The sequence below is a fragment of the Trematomus bernacchii genome, unplaced genomic scaffold, assembly GCF_902827165.1.
Source record: "Trematomus bernacchii unplaced genomic scaffold, fTreBer1.1, whole genome shotgun sequence".
Classification (NCBI taxonomy): domain Eukaryota; kingdom Metazoa; phylum Chordata; class Actinopteri; order Perciformes; family Nototheniidae; genus Trematomus; species Trematomus bernacchii.
Genome location: NW_022987821.1, coordinates 7543633 through 7563426, shown reverse-complemented (window position 1 = coordinate 7563426; position 19794 = coordinate 7543633). Strand labels below are relative to the sequence as shown.

Sequence of the window (19794 nt, the reverse complement as noted above, 5' to 3'; positions counted from 1 at the left end):
AAATCCTTTACTCAAGTAGAAGTTCAGATACTCGTGTTTAAACCTCAGGCGCCGTTTACACGAGGAGAAAACTGCTTGTATCTGCATAGTTTCGCGTGCGTATAGCCCTATTATTTACACGAGGCCGATAGAAACTGACCCCACAAACGATAACGGGTCCCAAGGTGGATAGATTTGCAAACGAAACGCTCTGGGGGGTCAACCGAGTCCGTGTAATCACCTCTATACGAATATTTCCTGAAAAAAAAAAAAGATAGCACCTCTCCTGCTCATTGCTGTAGCAACTATCAAAAATAGCTGTGTTAATTAAACGCACAAGGGGTTCTTGAATGAAATAATATTATAAAAGGCAAACCAGAATAGTTAACGCCCAATATACTCCTTAAACAAAATAAACAGAGTCAGATTTCATGCATTGATCCATTATATTGACAAAGGAGGATCTCACCCGGTGTTTGTAGAGAATATCTCTCTTTTCTGAGCGGGTCCTCTCCACGGAGACGTCGGTCGATGCAATATCCACAGATTCGGTTTCTTTCAGTTAACTTCCCCGTAGCATTTATCCATATGCTGAGGAAATTACTATATCCCGCTGAATACCAGCAATCACCACACACACTTCCTCCTGTCAGTAGCTACTGCTAGTGCTACTGCTACTGACCATGCTACAGATATTAGTGCAAAAATATACAGCTCCTCTACCACAACCATCAGCAACAAGTGGACATGGAGAATTACATGAACTACATGTTGCTAAATACACGGCGGGGCATGAACAGAAGGGTAGCCATGGCAACATTGCGGCGGGGGCTGCTGGGGCTGCTCTTCTTCGCTGCTTTTGGTGTATTTTGGCGGAAGTTACAGCGCCACTTACAGTCCCGGCATATGTACTACAGCGTTTCCAGCGGCCTCGTTTGAACAGACACGTTAAATGAAACAAATGCATGTGAACGGAAGACTTTTTTAAATACGCATACTGTGCATAAACGCAAACGGTCCCGTGTGAGCGGGGCCTAAACTTCTTTACTCAATAAAAGTAAAGAGGGCTTTGAAATGTACTTCAGTAAAAAGTACCCATAACTAGCAGCTGTTTTAAAGAGTACCTGACCTCCCTTTATATTAATAGAACAATAATGTCATTGTTAGCTAATGAATGTTTCCATGCTGAACAACGGCAACATGACAACGTTTTCATTGGTCCCTCTTCTTTAGAGAAGACCAGGAAATGATGGATACACGGATCGTGTTCAAATCAATAGGCACGCAATGACTCTAAATAATAATGATCACGCCACCAAACACACATTCAAACTAAAGGAACCAGCCTGTTTGGAAAATGTGAGAAGTAGAAAGTACAGGTATTTGGGTTCAACATGTAAGAAGTAGAAAGTACAGGTATTTGTGTTCAACATGTAAGAAGTAGAAAGTACAGGTATTTGTGTTCAACATGTAAGAAGTAGAAAGTACAGGTATTTGTGTTCAACATGTAAGAAGTAGAAAGTACAGGTATTTGTGTTCAACATGTAAGAAGTAGAAAGTACAGGTATTTGGGTTCAACATGTAAGAAGTAGAAAGTACAGGTATTTGTGTTCAACATGTAAGAAGTAGAAAGTACAGGTATTTGTGTTCAACATGTAAGAAGTAGAAAGTACAGGTATTTGTGTTCAACATGTAAGAAGTAGAAAGTACAGGTATTTGTGTTCAACATGTGAGAAGTAGAAAGTACAGGTATTTGGGTTCAACATGTAAGAAGTAGAAAGTACAGGTATTTGTGTTCAACATGTAAGAAGTAGAAAGTACAGGTATTTGTGTTCAACATGTAAGAAGTAGAAAGTACAGGTATTTGTGTTCAACATGTAAGAAGTAGAAAGTACAGGTATTTGTGTTCAAAATGTAAGAAGTAGAAAGTACAGGTATTTGTGTTCAAAATGTAAGAAGTCAAAGTAAAAAGTCATCAGAAAATGGTATTATTATTATTATTATTATTATTTATATTTAAGATATAGACCATAAATCACTCACTACAGACATGTAGACATTAATCAAGAAAATATCTTTATTGAATACAGAAGAACCAGTAAAAATTCAAAGCAGATTATGTTATGCAAATATAGTATATTAGTAACAAAATAAGGTAGAAGTAAATACAATATTGTTAAATAAAGCAGTAGTAAATTAAATAATATACATTTTTTAAACACACAGGATGAAAATGTAACATTATAACACTGACAGACACACAAGACAGAGGAAAACAACAGAAGTGTTATTCCTGGGAACTAGCAAAAGACATTGTCATGATGAACAAACCCTCCTTGTCATTTTCCCTTTCCAGCCTCCCATCTTTTCTTTTCAGTCTCATAAAAAGCAGACTCCTTGAACTTCTTCCAGGTCATCTTCTTCTCCATGCCCTGATCTCTGTAGAGTGACAACACTTTAGCAGGACAGTACACATACTTCCCTGCTACTCCTGGGAATCCTGTGTGTATGTGAGGACTGTTTGGGCCCTGCTTGAGTTCCACTCTGCAAAATCCACATTTGCGACCTTTGTGCTCTGGCTCGGTGTTCTTCCTTTTTTGCTGGACTTTTGCCTCCACCCTTTGCTTCATAGCTTCCAGTTCCCGCGGAAAGAAAGCTGTTTGAGAAAAGTCTACAAATGGCATTTTAGGGTCTGTCAGACCTTCAGCACCATAAGTTTTAAAAACTTTGGTGGAGCAGTAAAAGTATCTGACAGGGCCCTGCATGTAGAAGTGGTGAATGGAAGAGCCATCATTTTCAAAGCGGGCCTTTGGCTGGCCGCAGGAAAGACAGCTTTTTGTCTGTTTCTTCTTTTGCTGTTGTTGTTCTAGTTGTAGTTGTAGTTGTTGTTGTTGTTGTTGTAGTTGTTGTTGCTGCTGCTGCTGCTGCTGGTTGACCATAATGTTTCTGACAATATTCTCAAGATTTTCTAGTGTCAGAGGTGTGGCTGGGGTCTGAACAGGAGGTGTGGCTGGGGTCTGAACAGGAGGTGTGGCTGGGGTCTGAACAGGAGGTGTGGGGTTGAAAATGGCAACAGGCATGGTAACAACTGGCACACTGGTGGTCTCACTACCCTCTGTGAGAGAGTACCAGAGGACCTGCCTCTCTTGCAGTTTCTCCGGGCTGATATTTATGGAGGAGCTGGTGTTCAGAAGCTTGCTAACATGCTTCACATACTGACAAATATGGTGTTTTGTTGTTGGGTGAAGCATACTGTTTAGGTCTGTGCAGGAGTTAAGAACAAGAGCAGCATAGTCCTTGTCCACAAGCTTCAGCATGTCCTTCTGACCACGGTGTTTGTTGAGCAGGTTGTCAACAGCCTGCTTCATAGGGCCTGTCCAGCGCTTGTGGTCCAACACAAACACCCTCCCAGTTGGCGAGGACAGCAGAGGCAGAGACTGCAGACATGTGGTTTCTATAACAACAAAAGACAGATATTCATTAAATATCCCCTATTATGCTGTATACATCAATATATTATAGGTCTCAGATATATACAAACATGTCTCTGAAGTGTCTGAAACACCAAACAGATCATTGCAGCATCCCATAATCCCCTCTGTTTCAGCCCTGTTTCCAAAGTGCTGATTCTCTGTCTGTTACTTTAGATGAAAATAAGGAGCCCCTCTCCACGCCCCTCTGAGAGAGATTTGGTTACAAAGAACTCAATGGTGCTCTAGGAGGTGATTCAGGTGATAAGGTGGGGGGGGGGGGGTTACCTTGGTTGCTAATTGGCTAATGGTTACACAAGCCCAATTATGACATCATAAAGTGGCCAAAATCTGATCAGCTCATTTTCAGACAGGTTTTTATATAAATGGATCAGGACAAAAAGAGAGAGAATCTTTTTTCCTGAAACTTTCAGAATCTCTTTCCACAGAGGGGACACATGTTGATGTAGAAGAGACATGAAGAAGAGGGGACACATGTTGATGAAGAAGAGACATGAAGAAGAGGGGACACATGTTGATGAAGAAGAGACATGAAGAAGAGGGGACACATGTTGATGAAGAAGAGACATGAAGAAGAGGGGACACATGTTGATGTAGAGGAGACATGAAGAAGAGGGGACACATGTTGATGAAGAAGAGACATGAAGAAGAGGGGACACATGTTGATGTAGAAGAGACATGAAGAAGAGGGGACACATGTTGATGAAGAAGAGACATGAAGAAGAGGGGACACATGTTGATGTAGAAGAGACATGAAGAAGAGGGGACACATGTTGATGTAGAAGAGACATGAAGAAGAGGGGACACATGTTGATGTAGAAGAGACATGAGGAAGAGGGGACACATGTTGATGTAGAAGAGACGTGAAGAAGAGGGGACACATGGTGATGTAGAAGAGACATGAAGAAGAGGGGACACATGTTGATGTAGAAGAGACATGAAGAAGAGGGGACACATGTTGATGAAGAAGAGACATGAAGAAGAGGGGACACATGTTGATGTAGAAGAGACATGAAGAAGAGGGGACACATGTTGATGAAGAAGAGACATGAAGAAGAGGGGACACATGTTGATGTAGAAGAGACATGAAGAAGAGGGGACACATGTTGATGTAGAAGAGACATGAAGAAGAGGGGACACATGTTGATGTAGAAGAGACATGAAGAAGAGGGGACACATGTTGATGTAGAAGAGACGTGAAGAAGAGGGGACACATGGTGATGTAGAAGAGACATGAAGAAGAGGGGACACATGTTGATGTAGAAGAGACGTGAAGAAGAGGGGACACATGGTGATGTAGAAGAGACATGAAGAAGAGGGGACACATGTTGATGTAGAAGAGACATGAAGAAGAGGGGACACATGTTGATGTAGAAGAGACATGGAGAAGAGGGGACACATGTTGATGTAGAAGAGACATGAGGAAGGGTATTTTGCATAATAGGTGACCTTTAATGTCTAAGAAAAGAAAGGCTCTTTATAAAAATAGATTATTGAAATCCAGTCACTGATGCTGAAGGATTATTCACTTCTTTGTCTGTGCATCTAATGTTTACCTGGCTCTGTGTGAGGCTCCGGAGTCGTTCCTGCAGTCACATCTTGTTTCACATCAGAATCATCAGGAGGGTTCGCAGGAAACTGAAACTGCTGGTGTTGGTACTCATGCAGTAGGCAGTCTGTGAGGTATTGTGCAGACACAGAGATACCGTTCCAGCCATCAGTGTCCCCATACTCTCCAAAGGGAGCTGGCTTGGTTTCCTGCCGAAGGGACTGGCTAATTGTCCTCTGGTCATACTTTCCTTCCTCACCATTCATGATGTTCTTACAGCTGAGGAGATACGCCAGGTCAGCCCGTTCATATTTCAGGTGCATCAACTCCGTGATCTGCTTTGCCATATCAGTGGGTGACTTCCTGGTGCGCTGGAGCACGTACAGTACCGACTTACAGATGGCCTTCTTGTAAGTCAGTACTGCTGGCAGCAGGTTGGTGAACCTCTTGGGGAGCTTTTCCAGCCAGGATGGGTTGTCGGCATACCACCTCTTCCGGCAGACTTTGCAGCAGAGCCTTGAAGACAGCAAGTAGTACTGTCCGGTGATGCCGACAATCACACGAGGCCTACCAACACCAGCAGAGGCAATTTGAGGCTGAGCACAGCCGTCAATACACGGCAGAGTGTAATTGTTCCTCAGCCTTCCCATCAAATTGTCATTTTCTGGCTTCCAGATGAAAAAGGGATGGAGCTGAAAATACTTGGCGCAGGGAAAATCATAAACACTGTCAATCAGCTCTGGCTGGGGAGGGCCACGCCACAATGACACCATCTTTAGAGGGTTTGGTACAGGAACAGAGCCTGGCAAGAGCCCCATGGATTCCAGCTCCGTCTTCATCCAGGTCCTCTGCTGAGGCGAACAGTTCCACTGACTGACATCCTGGTCGTAGACAGGAAGCTGAGGAGGAGGACAGCTGGGGACCGATGATGGCCTGGGTAATGGCTGACCTAGGCAGACAATAAATAAAAACACATGGCAAATAATTACGATTGTCTGTGATTTGGATGTTTTTCTATCTAGCAAGTACACATCCAAATGAGAAACATTCAAACACTTGAAGGTGCCTCAAAAATGTGATGTATTATTATTGTTATTATTACTCACTTTGTGTTTGTGGATGCAGTGTTGGTTGACAGTGCTCTGGAGATATCTCAGGAGCCACTATAGAAAATATGAAAACATGTCATTATTATCAACAGTAAAATAAAGAAATAATGTTGTATGACACTTAGCATCTTCACTGTAGTCAGCAAACTGTACAAGGTGCAAAGAGTCAAACATATACACACCTGGAACAGTGATGTTGGTCTCTGTTGGTGTCGGGGCGGATGGTTCCGGCATCAGAAACATCAGCTCCTTTGGTAGGGGCACAAGTCCCCCTACAGGAAGAGCAGGGGCTGCATGGAGGGATAGCCAAAAGATTCATCAACATGTTGGACAGATGCACAGTGAATGTGATTCAGGGTTTAAATGTATAAACAGTAATATAATGCATTACCATCTACTAGTGAAGCCTTCCGTTGACTTTGTGTGGAGAGGGTAGCAGATGGTACTAAAACAGAAAAGTGTGTCAGTGTATTCATATTATGGCAATATAGAAATTAGTAATTACGTTAGTAAGACCAAACATCACCCATCTTTACTTCACCTGCTAATCTCATAAAGTGAAACACACTGTTTATCATATTAATGTTTAGAGAATATATTTCATTCATACACATGCATTATTTTTGTTTGGATTCATATTCAGCATTCAGTCATTACAACTCAGTCTGAGCAGATGAAATAACTTGGTACACTGCAAACATATGCGTTCAAGTGTTAGTGACCACAGCAGTTTAAATGTGTACTTTTCATTCAATCCAAATAAGAAAAAAAGCAGTTACTTACCCTCAACATGACTGGTTTCAATTCATAGTCACTAGGACAACATGTAGAAGAGCAAAGACAAACAGACCAGAACATGGCCAACATGTGACAGAAAGTCATGCTTAATTTTGGGAAAATAATTCATGGTCCCAGAGTTGTCAGCTGATGACATCAGGAATGAAAAATAAAAATAAACCTCTTTTTGTTCTTGGAGCTTGTTGTGGGCTTGCTGTTGATGGTTGTGCAGAGACCGCTGCAAAAAACAAACAGAAAGAGTGATTTATATTAGGGGTCGACCGATATTCCCTATTTGACCGATTATCGGTATCGGCCTTTTTTTAATTAAATTGCAGATAAAACTTTGGCTCTGATGCGGCCGTTTCTCTGGCTGCAGTCACCACTCTGTGTACACGAGCAATGTCCCGCCCACAGCGCTATCTGATAGGCTATTACTGAAGTGTCAATCAACACTGAAGATTTTCCGGGCGGGAGCCAGCCAGAGAGGCGGGACTTCTCAGATTACAGGCAGGTGCTAAACAACGCAGACACAGACTGAAGCAAGCAGCAGTGCTGAGCAGCAGAGCCATACATGTGTTTCGAAGGTAAGTCAGTTGAAAGACGAAGTTCAATAAACATCCCAATCCCCTATGCTGAAGTTGCAAAAACACCATGATCTTATGATCCAATTCTATCAGTTTCCCAGTTACACAGGGACGCGGGAAGTCAGTCAGAGTAGGGGGTGCGTGCAGCGTCTCGCAGCGGAGTAACTGTGGTGCGGAGGGGGGGGATATTATGTGAAGCTCATTAGCTAGCCAACATGTATCTAGCAAATGTTTAGCAAAATATTAGAAGTGAGGCTACTAGACTAACGTTAGGTCTACTGTAATAGCCTCACTTTTAATATTTTGCAAAACATTAGCTAGCACTAGTGTTTTGCAGTTGCTAGCAGCTTATTGGGATTTTATGATAGATAGACAGGCATTGTTTTGATATAATAAATTAAGCATTATTGTTAGTTAAGCATGTCAGCCCCACTTTGAACTCTCTGTCCCTCTCTAACTCATTGCAGATGGCTGCACTAAAGAAAAGGGCACAGAGAGGAAACCAGTTGTAAGATGTAAAAAGTTCATTAAACATAATATATGCTTAAATGCATTTCAAAGAAGTTGTGTTGGAGTTTGTGTTATTCTACATTTTGACACCAAGATTTTCTGATTTTACTGCAAATGTATATCGGTTCCAAATATCGGTTATCGGTCTCCTTGATTACTAATAATCGGTATCGGCCTTGAAAAAGCCATATCGGTCGATCCCTAATTTATATACATATTTTGAGCTGTAAAAAAACACGAGTAATATCGAACAGGCTGAATTATAAATTATTTTAACTCTTCAGGCAGTGTAAAACAAGCAGAGATAACATGTTCACTCACAGCTCTGCACACGTTGCTTGGAAGGAGAGATACTCAGCATCGCTTGCTCCAGCTCTTCATTTTGATCCATCCTTAAATGCAAACAGACAAGACTTAGATCAGACATTATGAGGTTAACATCTCAGCCCTAGCTTTAACTGTCTGCACATTCACATTGTGCTATAATATATGTAGTGTTATTTTACTTTGTATCTGATTTTGTTGATCTTTGTGCACCTTCATTAAGGTGCTTGCCCCACGAGGACGCATACGGCAAAACGCATAGGATTAACGCAATCACAAAAAAGCTTCCGTCCACACGCAATATACACCGGATAGTGTCTGTTCACACGAGACAGCTCCGCTTAGCTCCAACCGCTGGAAAAAGCTGCAATACATATGCCGAGCCTGTACGTGGCGCTGTAACTTCCTCCACAAAAGCAGCGAAGAAGCATGGTTGTCATGGTTACCCTTCTGTTTATTCACCGTGGTGGGGGCCGAGGGAACCGAGCAGAGTTTTTCGCCGGCCAACGTGCGTTAAAGTTTAAATCTTCCAGACAAAATTATAAAAGTGCCGGTCAAAGGTCTACTTAGTTATTTGTTGAGCTTTAAAACAAATGAATAACGACTATATATAATAAAATACACAGAGCCTCTCTTTTTCCTCCCTCTCTTCTGACAGGGTCAGTGTCTGTCTCATGCAGCAGCTGATCCAGTAATGAGTGACCCGGCCGACAGTAAAAATAAACATTTATAACTAGTTTAGGTAGTTTGAGAGGTAATTAAAATAGCTAAGGGTGATGATCTGACTTGAAGTGTGTGTTTTGCTCCTCCCGCTGTGATGCAGCGGGAGGAGCAAAACACACAGGAGCTGCGTGGAGCTGCGTGTCTCCGTCCTGTCAGATTAAACTCGCGTTTATGTCCATATCGAGAGAAAGATAAATAATCTGAATTCAGTGTGCAGTTTACTTTGACGATGAGCAGCAGAGGTGGGGGGAGGCGGGGCTATTGCGTCATCATTATCACAAAATGATCGTATAGGTCCTACACACGGAGCCGTTGGACCCCCCAGAGCGTTGCGTATGCCGTGCTATCCACCTTGGGACCCGTTATCGTTACCGCAGTTGTTTACTGTCATATTCGGTCGTCCTAGTGTGACAGAACGGTCTATATGACACTAAACAGTTACGCAAACGGCCGTATGCGTCCTCGTGGGGCAAGCACCTAAATGCCTTTCTTCCTGTATGTCTGGAGCTCTGTGTTTGTTGAAACAAACTATTTACACTTCAATTACCCCCCCATGGGTCAAACTCTTTAACTAACAAAGGAAAAAAATTTGAGGGTGAAGGGAGCTCAGCCAAGGGTGAATTCACACCTCAACTGCCTTTGTTCCAGGATCTCAGCTGCCTCCCCCCAGACATGTGACCCAGGTAACACTTTAGTGTGGAGTGTCCTATCTAGAAACACCCTTTCTTGTCCAATTTCCTTTTAGCTAATTCAAACAGAAATGCATTTCTATGATAAAGACTGCCATCAATCATGTATATTAAAACAAGTTCTATCACCAAAATAAAAGTAAAATGACTTTTTATGCAGAATTGTCAATATCTATAAAAAATTATATGGGAGTTAATGGTGAACTTACATGGTAGTTAGCGTTAAATTATATATTTAAATATGCATTAATGTAAACGCTAACACGGAGGATTTCAGCACAAGGAACTCGCAGTAATTTCTACTCACCAAGTCAACAAAAACATAATAAACTCACACACAAATCATATTACATTAACTTTAAGCGGCTAAAGTTTAATTCACTTTACATTAACATGTATCTCATCCCAAAGTGCCGTGTACATGCAGCCGTTAGACTCGATACACTTAGGAAACACAGACAACTTTATGGCGTTCATCTAAACCAAAACACGTCAGACACAGCCCAGATAACATATCATTACATGTCGCTTCTTTGTTATTAATTCAGGTTAATATAACTTACCTTATAGTTTGGTCGTAATGTTCAGAGATGAAAAAGATGTATGCAGTCACGTCGCTGTCCAGTCTCTCACTGAGGGAGAGAGGGGGGGAGCAGACAGCTCTCACAGGCAAGTGTGCCACAGCGCCACTCGTGGCCAAAGATATATTACATCCGTAGTGATTTAGCACTACCATAGATAATGAATGGGAAAGCGTTTAGGGAGGCCCGGGTTCGATTCCCGGCCAATGCACTTCCTTTAAGTTCTAATGAGTAGCCCGAATTCACATAGTTCCTTACGCCGTGTTGATGAGAGAAACTGGAAAGTACTACCTGGGAATCTGAAGCTCCAAGGGATCAAACAAGCTGTTGACTGTTGATAGACTGTCAGAAATAAGGGCCCTTGGATTTCATCAGGGCAATATGGATGGAAAGAGGACAAATCTACTCATGTGCTCCATGGACAGCCAGAACCAGGAAACTATGGCAAGCCTTAATGGACACCAACATTTCATTTGACATTTTGTCATCAGAAGAGAATGGGGAGAGTCCGTCGTCCACTTATAGGTTCCTAGATGACGTGCTTTGCGTTTGCGCCCTGTTCCTCCTGGTCTCGACAGACAGTCTTTACAGTTGTCCAAAATATATTCTCCAGCATAGGTGGTTCAGGGGCATTCTTTTTCTGAATGTCTGTACTGCATGGCTGTTAACCACAACAACCAAAAAGTGTGTTCACTCCCCGTCGGGAATTAACGCTAACTACCATGTAAGATTACCATTAACTCCTGTATTATTTTCCAATAAACCGGGGTTAGATATACTAACCCATCACTGTTACAAAACACAGCGTGGGGACAAGTTAACAGCAGTTTACTTTTGGATAAAAAAGTATTATGTATATTCAGCTGTGCCGTTGCCCAGACGGGGTTAAATATACATAATAGATGCAGACACACACACACTGCTAAACACCAGGGGCCTCATTTATAACGCCTTGCGTAGGATTGACGTAGGAAGGTTGCTTACGTAGTACAAAGCACAAAAATAGGTACATAAATTTTCCGCCATTTTCCGATTCACAAAACGTTGCGTACCGGCGAGGGAAGTGCGTACGGCACTCCCTACGCCTGTTTCCCTTGATAAATCACAATCGACTCGTAACGCCCATATTTGCCTATAAATAGTCAAAGAAACGCCCATTCATTCATTCATTTTGACTGACTGACTGCATGAAGAAGATCGCAGGAAATTACGATAGAACAGCTAAAAAAGACATCTCACACCGTGTCAGATTTAGGTTATTGTGGGGAGGTCGAGATAAATCATATTGTTTGGTGGATGCAGTTTGAACCAGAGTAGCAGCATGGAGGTCGGATCGTCACCAAAATAAATAAATAAGTGGTCCGAAAAAAGTTAATGACAAAAAAAATACACATAACCTTCCTCAGGCAGTGTGTTTGTCCCGGGGACAGGAGACACCCCCTTGATGAGAAACTGTAAGAAATGATCGGGGAATCCCTCCGGAGTGTAGTCATGACGACTGGATCTGAATTATTTTTGTTGTATTTGGTGGTTTGTGTTCCAGCTGTCGATCAGCAACTATATATCCATAATCCACCAGTTAAAGGAAATACAACTAATGTGTTGTGTTATATTAGCTGTACAATTTACCACATATGGTGTTCTTAGTTTCCATACCTCCTGTGTTTTACGAGCGACTTATCAAGTCTTGGCAAACGGCATAAAACACGATTAAACGTGATAGTATATAAAACCATGCTCGTATCTACAACATATAGAAATGCAAAACGGCGTCAGTTTAGACGTAATTCTGTCCTCCTGCTTACCGCATCATTTATGAGAAAACATTTCATAACATTAACACAACATATTCGAGGTGGTTTTAAATAACATATCCGTATTTATTTATTTCTCCAAGTTATGTTTTTGTGTGCACTGAGGAGTCTCAAACAGGCGTTTGTTTAATCATTTAAAGATTGGCTTTAATCAATGTTTGAAAATGAATTCTTCATATTTGATAAATGAGAGGTAACATTTTATTTATGGTATTATTTCCACATATTTCTCTCCATTCTTCCTTCTGCCAACGGTGTCGCAGTTTCTCGTCTCTCCCGTTTGTGTGCTTAGTGCGTACGCATGGGTTAGAGTTTGCGTGGAGGACAGCACATTTTCCCGTCAAGTTAGTATTTTATAAATCGCAAACATTGCGTAGAAACTGGCGTACGCCATTTTTTGAGCGTATATCCCTTTATAAATGAGGCCCCAGAACTGTTGAAACCACATCCATAACATTCATCTACTACTTAGTAATTATACTATTTTTCTTTTTGTATTTACTTTTTAATATTTACTTGCACTATATTTTCCTGTTTATCTGTATTATTGTGTTGCTCTGTAGGAGAAGCCTGTGACCTAAGATTTTATAGGACACTTCACACTAAAGTGTTACCTGGGTCACATGACTGGGGGGGAGGCCTGGAACAAAGGCAGCTGAGGTGTGAATTCAGCCTTGGCTGAGCTCCCTTTGTTAGTTAAAAGGGTTTGACCCATGGGGGAGAGGTAATGGAAGTGTAAATAGTTTCAACAAACACACAGCTCCAGACATACAGGAACAAAGATCAACAATATCTGATCCAAAGTAAAATAGCACTACATATATCATAGCACAATGTGCAGACAGTTAAAGTCTGCTCTCTATTAGACCCCATCACATCATTAACTCACTGATATATATTTTCTTCTTGACAGATAAAACCCAAAAAAACACATTTTTCCCTGGGAGGATGACTGTCACATTCCGCAAGGGTCCACTGGGATATCTGCGGCAGGATCCCACAGATGCAGCCAGACTTCTCAAAGACAACCCGTCTCTACAGGACCAGCATGCACCCGTGAAGGAGGCAGTGGTCAAGCAAAATGCGCTCACCGTGGTCCGTATGAGAGGAGGGGATGCTTCTGATAGAACGGAGGTGGCTGGAGACTACATCCTGCAGTTTGGGAAATATAAGGGCAAGTCCTTCCGCTGGCTCCTTCAAAATGACATTGGGTATACCATTGTGAGCCTCTCTGCTCACACAGGGTTCAAAGAGGGACGGAAAGAGCAGGGTTTGGGTTTAACACAGGCGTTTATTAGCACCAAAACAAAGTGTCCAACACGGGTTGCAAAACGTTGCCCGTGTGGGCTCCTCCACAGGTCCTTCGGCGACCTCCCAGGATCCTGCCTACTGCAAGACAGACCAGAACCAGGTTACCACATGCTTTTATTCAGTGATTGATTACCTGATTCCGATCAGCTGTCTGGCCTCCGGCCGAGCCACTCCCTTCACACCAGCAGCCGGCGCCCTAACCACACCCCGCTGCCACATACCCCCACCGCCCGACTCAGGCCGGGATCCCGCCGGCCGCAAGCTGACTCCCCCCCCCCTCCGCCGAGCGAGAGAGGAAATCAGCCACGACCATCTGGTTACCCGGCCTGTGGATCACCTTGAAGTTGAAAGGCTGTAGCGCCAGATACCACCGAGTGATCCGGGCGTTGGCATCCTTCATGCGGTGGAGCCACTGGAGCGGGGCATGGTCCGACCAGAGGGTGAAAGGGCGCCCCAGGAGGTAGTACCGCAGGGCGCCGACCTCCCACCGTATGGCGAGGCACTCCTTTTCCACCGTACTGTAGTTCACCTCCCTCTGGGCGAGCTTACGGCTAATGTACAGTACGGGGCGGTCGACCCCCTCCACCTGCTGGGACAAAACGGCCCCCACCCCACTGTTCGAGGCGTCGGTCTGCAACACAAAAGGGAGAAAGAAGTCAGGAGAATACAGAAGCGGCTTACCACAGAGGGCTTTTTTAACCCTCTCAAACGCCAGCTGACACCGCTCCGTCCACTGGACCGGATCTGAAGCACCCTTTCGGGTCAGGTCGGTCAGGGGACTGGTCAGCTCCGAAAAGGACGGGATGAACCGCCTGTAGTAGCCGGCCAGCCCCATGAACCTCCTGACCTCTTTTTTCGTCTTGGGCGCCAGACAGGCTGAAATGGCGGTTGTTTTCTCTATCTGTGGCCGCACCTGCCCGCCGCCCAAGTGGTACCCCAGATACCGTACCTCCCTCCGTCCAACCGCACACTTCTTCGGGTTGGCCGTGAGCCCCGCCTGCCTCAGGGACTCGAGCACTGCCCCCACCTGCTGCATATGCTGCTCCCATGTCTCACTGTGAATGATGACATCATCCAAGTAAGCAGCAGCATATGCAGAGTGGGGACGCAGCACCCGGTCCATGAGCCGCTGGAAAGTGGCTGGAGCTCCGAACAACCCGAAAGGAAGTGTGACAAATTGGTATAAGCCATACGGAGTGGAGAAGGCCGTTTTTTCCTTAGACTCTGGAGAAAGGGGAATCTGCCAATAGCCCTTGGTTAAATCCAGCGTCGTGTAAAAGCGAGCAGTGCCTAGCCGATCCAGGAGTTCGTCGACCCGGGGCATTGGATAAGCATCGAATTTGGACACCTCGTTCACCCTGCGGTAGTCCACACAGAACCGGATTGACCCGTCGGACTTACGTACCAGCACGACGGGGCAACACCAGTCACTGGTGGACTCTTCTATCACTCCCATCTCTAGCATAGCCTGAAGCTCCGCCTGAACAATTTTCCTCTTGTGTTCAGGCAGCCGATAGGGCCGTGAACGAATGGCCACGCCCGGGGGCGTTTCTATGCGGTGGTGTATGAGAGAGGTGCGCCCTGGCAGCGGGGAGAACACATCGGCAAACTGCCTTTGCAACGAAGCAACGTCTGCTCTCTGGCCCGGTGCGAGATTGTCGCCACAACAGACCGGGGCTAATTTGTTGCTTTTAATGACCTCCGGTCCCAACTCATCTCTCTCAATCACCGTGGTGACCAGAGAAACAGACGCCACCTCCCTCCATGCTTTCAGGAGGTTAAGGTGGTAAATCTGTGTTGCTCCCCCCCTGTCAGAACGCACCACCTCATAATCTACGTCCCCCACTCGTCGTGTGACCACGAAGGGTCCTTGCCACTTGGCGAGTAGTTTAGAGCTAGAGGATGGGAGTAATACAAGCACTTTATCTCCCGGTGAAAATTGTCTCAGTTTCGACCCTCTGTTGTACAGGCGCTGCTGACGTTCCTGAGCCTGGAGCAAATTCTCCCGTGATATCTGCCCCAGTGAGTGGAGTTTTGCTCGCAGGTCCATAACGTACTGTATTTCGTTTTTACTGGTGCTTGGACCCTCCTCCCAGTTTTCCTTAACTAGGTCCAAAACACCCCGGGGCTTCCTGCCAAATAAGAGCTCAAAGGGAGAAAATCCCGTGGAGGACTGGGGCACCTCCCGCACTGCAAACAACAGAGGAACTAGCCATTTATCCCAATTACGACTATCTTCGTGAACGAACTTACGAACCATGTTCTTTAGTGTTTTATTAAACCGTTCCACCAGGCCGTCGGTCTGAGGATGGTAAACACTAGTCCGTATTGAATGGACGCCCAATAGTTCATACAGCTCGCGTAGTGTGCGTGACATAAACTGTGTGCCCTGGTCAGTCAGGATCTCTTTCGGGATCCCGACTCGGGAGATAATGTGAAACAGTGCCTGTGCGACGCTCTTTGCAGAGATATTACGCAGCGGCACTGCCTCGGGATATCGCGTGGCATAATCCACTAGGACCAGTACAAAGCGATATCCCCGTGCACTCCGGTCTAATGGCCTGATGAGGTCCATACCAACTCTCTCAAAAGGCACCTCAATCAATGGTAACGGGCGCAAAGGCGCCCTGGGGGTGGCCGGCGGGTTAACCAGCTGACATTCACGGCAAGATGCACACCACCGCTTCACATCTGCGCGAATGCCCGGCCAATAAAATCGGGCCATTATCCGGTGTAGTGATTTGTCGTACCCTAGGTGACCTGACATGGGGTTATAATGAGCCGCCTGGAAAACCATTTCCCGACGGCTTTTTGGCACCAACAACTGGGTATTTATATCTCCTGTCTGTGTGTCACGGCTCACACGATACAGCCTGTCCCTAACCACCGTAAAGTGTGGGTGAGTGAGTGCTGCGTTTGGGTGTAGCTGGGAGCCATCAATACTCACCACCTGGTCGAAGGCGTGCTGAAGGGTCTCGTCCCTCGACTGTTCGAGGGGGAAATCCTCCAAGGGAAACACCAGCGGGGCCAGAGGGACCTCCGCGGCCCCCTCCGTGTCCGTTTCCCCCTCGACGTCGTCAGCCGCCTCCGACTCTCCACTAAACACAGCACACAACTCACATTTCCCTGCCGTCCGTGAACGCACCCCCATAGCCCCCGCTAGCTTAGCAAACCCCGGCCAATTCATTCCCAAAATCAGAGGGTGCGTAAGGCGAGTGCTAACTCCAGCCCTGACTCTATGCTTTTTTCCCTTATAAGAAATTTCCAGCGTCACCTCCGGGTACTGGTGAATATCCCCATGCACACACCTCACCTTCACCCACGATGCTTCAATCAATGCCCCAGGCCGAACCAAGCGCTGATGGATCATCGTCTGATTACAGCCCGTGTCCATCAGAGCCTGGTGTGTACCCCCCTGTATACATACCGGTATACGGTACGTCCCTTCCAAATCGGGGGAGGCAACTGGCGGTCCCGCAACCCGGACCAGCTGTCCGACCTCCATGAGAGGACACTCCCGTCGGAAGTGGCCGGGCTGCCCGCACCGCCAGCAATCCAGCCCTGGCGTCTGAGGAGCCCCCCGTGGTGCCGGACGACCAGAAGCGTAGGCCGGACCCTTGGGAGAGATAAAAACAGGAGGGTAAGGTAGGGCTTGGGTGTGAAGTGTCGGGGCTGCGGGGTTGGGCCCGTGTGGTGGTGGTGGAGGAAGGGCAGCTGCTCCAGGAAATCTCCTCCTCGGGGCTGGGATGGGTCTGCCCGCTGAGACAGCCGGTGGTCGGGGCTCCTCTTTCACGCTCCGCCGGGGAAGCGAGAGGTGGTCCTCCGCGAGGACGACGGCTGCTTCCAGGTTGGCGGGGCGATGGCACTGGACCCAATTCGCCGTTGAAGATGGCAGGCCGGCGATTAACTGCTCCAGCGCCACCTGCCCGACGACTTCCTCCGCCGAGCGCACCCCCGGCTGGAGCCAGCGGCTCGCTGCATCCAGAAGCTGTTGCACGTATGAGAAGGGCCGGTCAGCGTCCTCGAAGGGGAGTGCCCGGAACCGGCGGCGATGTCCCTCTGGCGTGCTGCCAAGCCGGTCCAGGATGGCCTTCCTCAGATATCGGTACACATGCCGAGAGGCTGCGGGCAGGCTGTGGGCGGCTAACTGCGCACCCCCAGATAGCAGGGGCAATAGCCGCGCTGCCCACTCCTCCTCCAGCCACCCGCACGCCGCCGCTGTGCCCTCAAAGATGTCCAGGTATGCCTCCGGATCGAGGCTCGCTCTGCAATGCTGTGGTGGTCTCCTGCATGTGGGCTAGACGTTGGAGGGCCTGACCCAGCGGGGTTTCTCCTTCCGACATGAGTTCCTGTTCAGGCGCCACTGTGAGCCTCTCTGCTCACACAGGGTTCAAAGAGGGACGGAAAGAGCAGGGTTTGGGTTTAACACAGGCGTTTATTAGCACCAAAACAAAGTGTCCAACACGGGTTGCAAAACGTTGCCCGTGTGGGCTCCTCCACAGGTCCTTCGGCGACCTCCCAGGATCCTGCCTACTGCAAGACAGACCAGAACCAGGTTACCACATGCTTTTATTCAGTGATTGATTACCTGATTCCGATCAGCTGTCTGGCCTCCGGCCGAGCCACTCCCTTCACACCAGCAGCCGGCGCCCTAACCACACCCCGCTGCCACAACCATGTACCTGATCACGAACCAGCAGAAGGAGGAGGCTGCAGGATTGTTCATGGCAGAGGGGAACAGCAAGGACAGCCTTCTGTCTTTTCTGAGCTATGCCCTCAGCTTTGGGGAGATCCAGTCACTTCTGGACTATGAGGCTAAGAAGACAGTTGTTGTTGCAGCAGCAGTGTCAGAGGATGAGCAGCTGGTGGGCTTTGGCACTCGCGCCAAAAACACCTGGAGATACATTTGGGACAGCAGGAATGATGGCTATGCCGCCTTCATAGTGAAGAAGAAATGTGCTGCAGGTACAAGGATGCATAGGCTGCAACAGTACCTGCAGAAGAAGCTGCACCCCCCCTCTGGCTCCACCACGACACATGCCTCACTTGCTCCCGCTGAGGCCATGGGTGAGTCTGGTTTGTTGTTAGCTTTGTCAGAAATATGCTGTTGGTTAAGTATTGTTTATTAAAACATAGGGAATACATTTCCATTATGTCAGTCGTGATTGTATCCACATTAATTACAGTAAAGACGTTTTGAAGGATTTTCTAAGTCTTGTCTGTTTGCATATAGGGATGGATCAAGATGAAGAGCTGGAGCAAGCGATGATGAGTATCTCTCCTTCCAAACATGTGCAGAGCTGTGAGTGAACATGTTGTCTCTGCTTGGTTTGCCTGAAGATTTAAAATCATTTATAGTTCAGCCTGTTCGCTATTACTCGTTTTTGTTTTTTTACAGCTCAATATATGTATATACATCACTCTTTCTGTTTGTTTTTTGCAGCGTCTGCACCATCATCATCAGCAAGCCCACAACAAGCTCCAAAAAGAAGAAAAGGTTGATTTTTCTGAAAATTCCTGATGAACTCTGGGACCATGAATTCTTTTCCCAAAATGACTTTCCGTCACATGTTGGCCATGTTCTGGTCTGACCATGTTCTGGTCTGTTTGTCTTTGCTCTTCTACATGTTGTCCTAGTGACTATGAATTGAAACCAGTCATGTTGAGGGTAAGTTACTGCTTTTTTTCTTATTTGGATTGAATGAAAAGTACACATTTAAACTGCTGTGGTCACTAACACTTGAACGCATGTGTTTGCCGTGTGCCAAGTTATTTCATCTGCTCAGACTGAGTTGTAATGACTGAATGCTGAATATGAATCCAAACTAAAATAATGCATGTGTATGAATGAAATATATTCTCTAAACATTAATATGATAAACAGTGTGTTTCACTTTATGAGATTAGCAGGTGAAGTAAAGATGGGTGATGTTTGGTCTTACTAACATAATTACTAATTTCTATATTGCCATAATATGAATACACTGACACACTTTTCTGTTTTAGTACCATCTGCTACCCTCTCCACACAAAGTCAACTGAAGGCTTCACTAGTAGATGGTAATGCATTATATTACTGTTTATACATTTAAACCCTGAATCACATTCACTGTGCATCTGTCCAACATGTTGATGAATCTTTTGGCTATCCCTCCATGCAGCCCCTGCTCTTCCTGTAAAGAGACTTGTGCCCCTACCAAAGGAGCTGATGTTTCTGATGCCGGAACCATCCGCCCCAACACCAACAGAGACCAACATCACTGTTCCAGGTGTGTATATGTTTGACTCTTTGCACCTTGTACAGTTTGCTGACTACAGTGAAGATGCTAAGTGTCATACAACATTATTTC

The 19794-nt window shown here is 45.8% G+C and overlaps 1 protein-coding gene across 4 annotated transcripts; it reads right to left on the bottom strand.

The window, feature by feature from the left end:
• Positions 1–2140: 2140 nt before the first annotated feature.
• Positions 2141–10388, bottom strand: LOC117499252. Of its 4 annotated transcripts, XM_034151639.1 has the most exons (9): positions 10302–10388; positions 8324–8394; positions 7087–7143; positions 6912–6942; positions 6520–6573; positions 6311–6418; positions 6126–6182; positions 5027–5968; positions 2141–3433 (listed from the first exon to the last, which is right to left on the bottom strand). In XM_034151639.1, the coding sequence occupies exons 6-9, from the start codon at positions 6369–6371 to the stop codon at positions 2319–2321; spliced, it is 2175 nt and encodes a 724-aa protein (XP_034007530.1). In that variant the 5' UTR covers positions 6372–6418; positions 6520–6573; positions 6912–6942; positions 7087–7143; positions 8324–8394; positions 10302–10388; the 3' UTR covers positions 2141–2318. The 4 variants fall into 4 exon arrangements, with proteins under 4 accessions (XP_034007530.1, XP_034007529.1, XP_034007528.1 ...); XM_034151638.1 differs by having other exon boundaries at positions 6912–7143; XM_034151637.1 differs by having other exon boundaries at positions 6520–6942.
• Positions 10389–19794: the final 9406 nt, after the last annotated feature.

What these genes read in the sequence shown, in the direction of transcription:
- LOC117499252 (XM_034151636.1), bottom strand. Translation starts at nt 6,604, where the DNA reads ATGAATACACTGACACACTTTTCTGTTTTAGTACCATCTGCTACCCTC. An exon ending in GACCAACATCACTGTTCCAG is followed by an intron (nt 6,183 to 6,310) that starts GTGTGTATATGT and finishes TATTTTCTATAG; the next exon opens with TGGCTCCTGAGATATCTCCA. An exon ending in GGAGCCTCACACAGAGCCAG is followed by an intron (nt 3,434 to 5,026) that starts GTAAACATTAGA and finishes TTGTTGTTATAG; the next exon opens with AAACCACATGTCTGCAGTCT.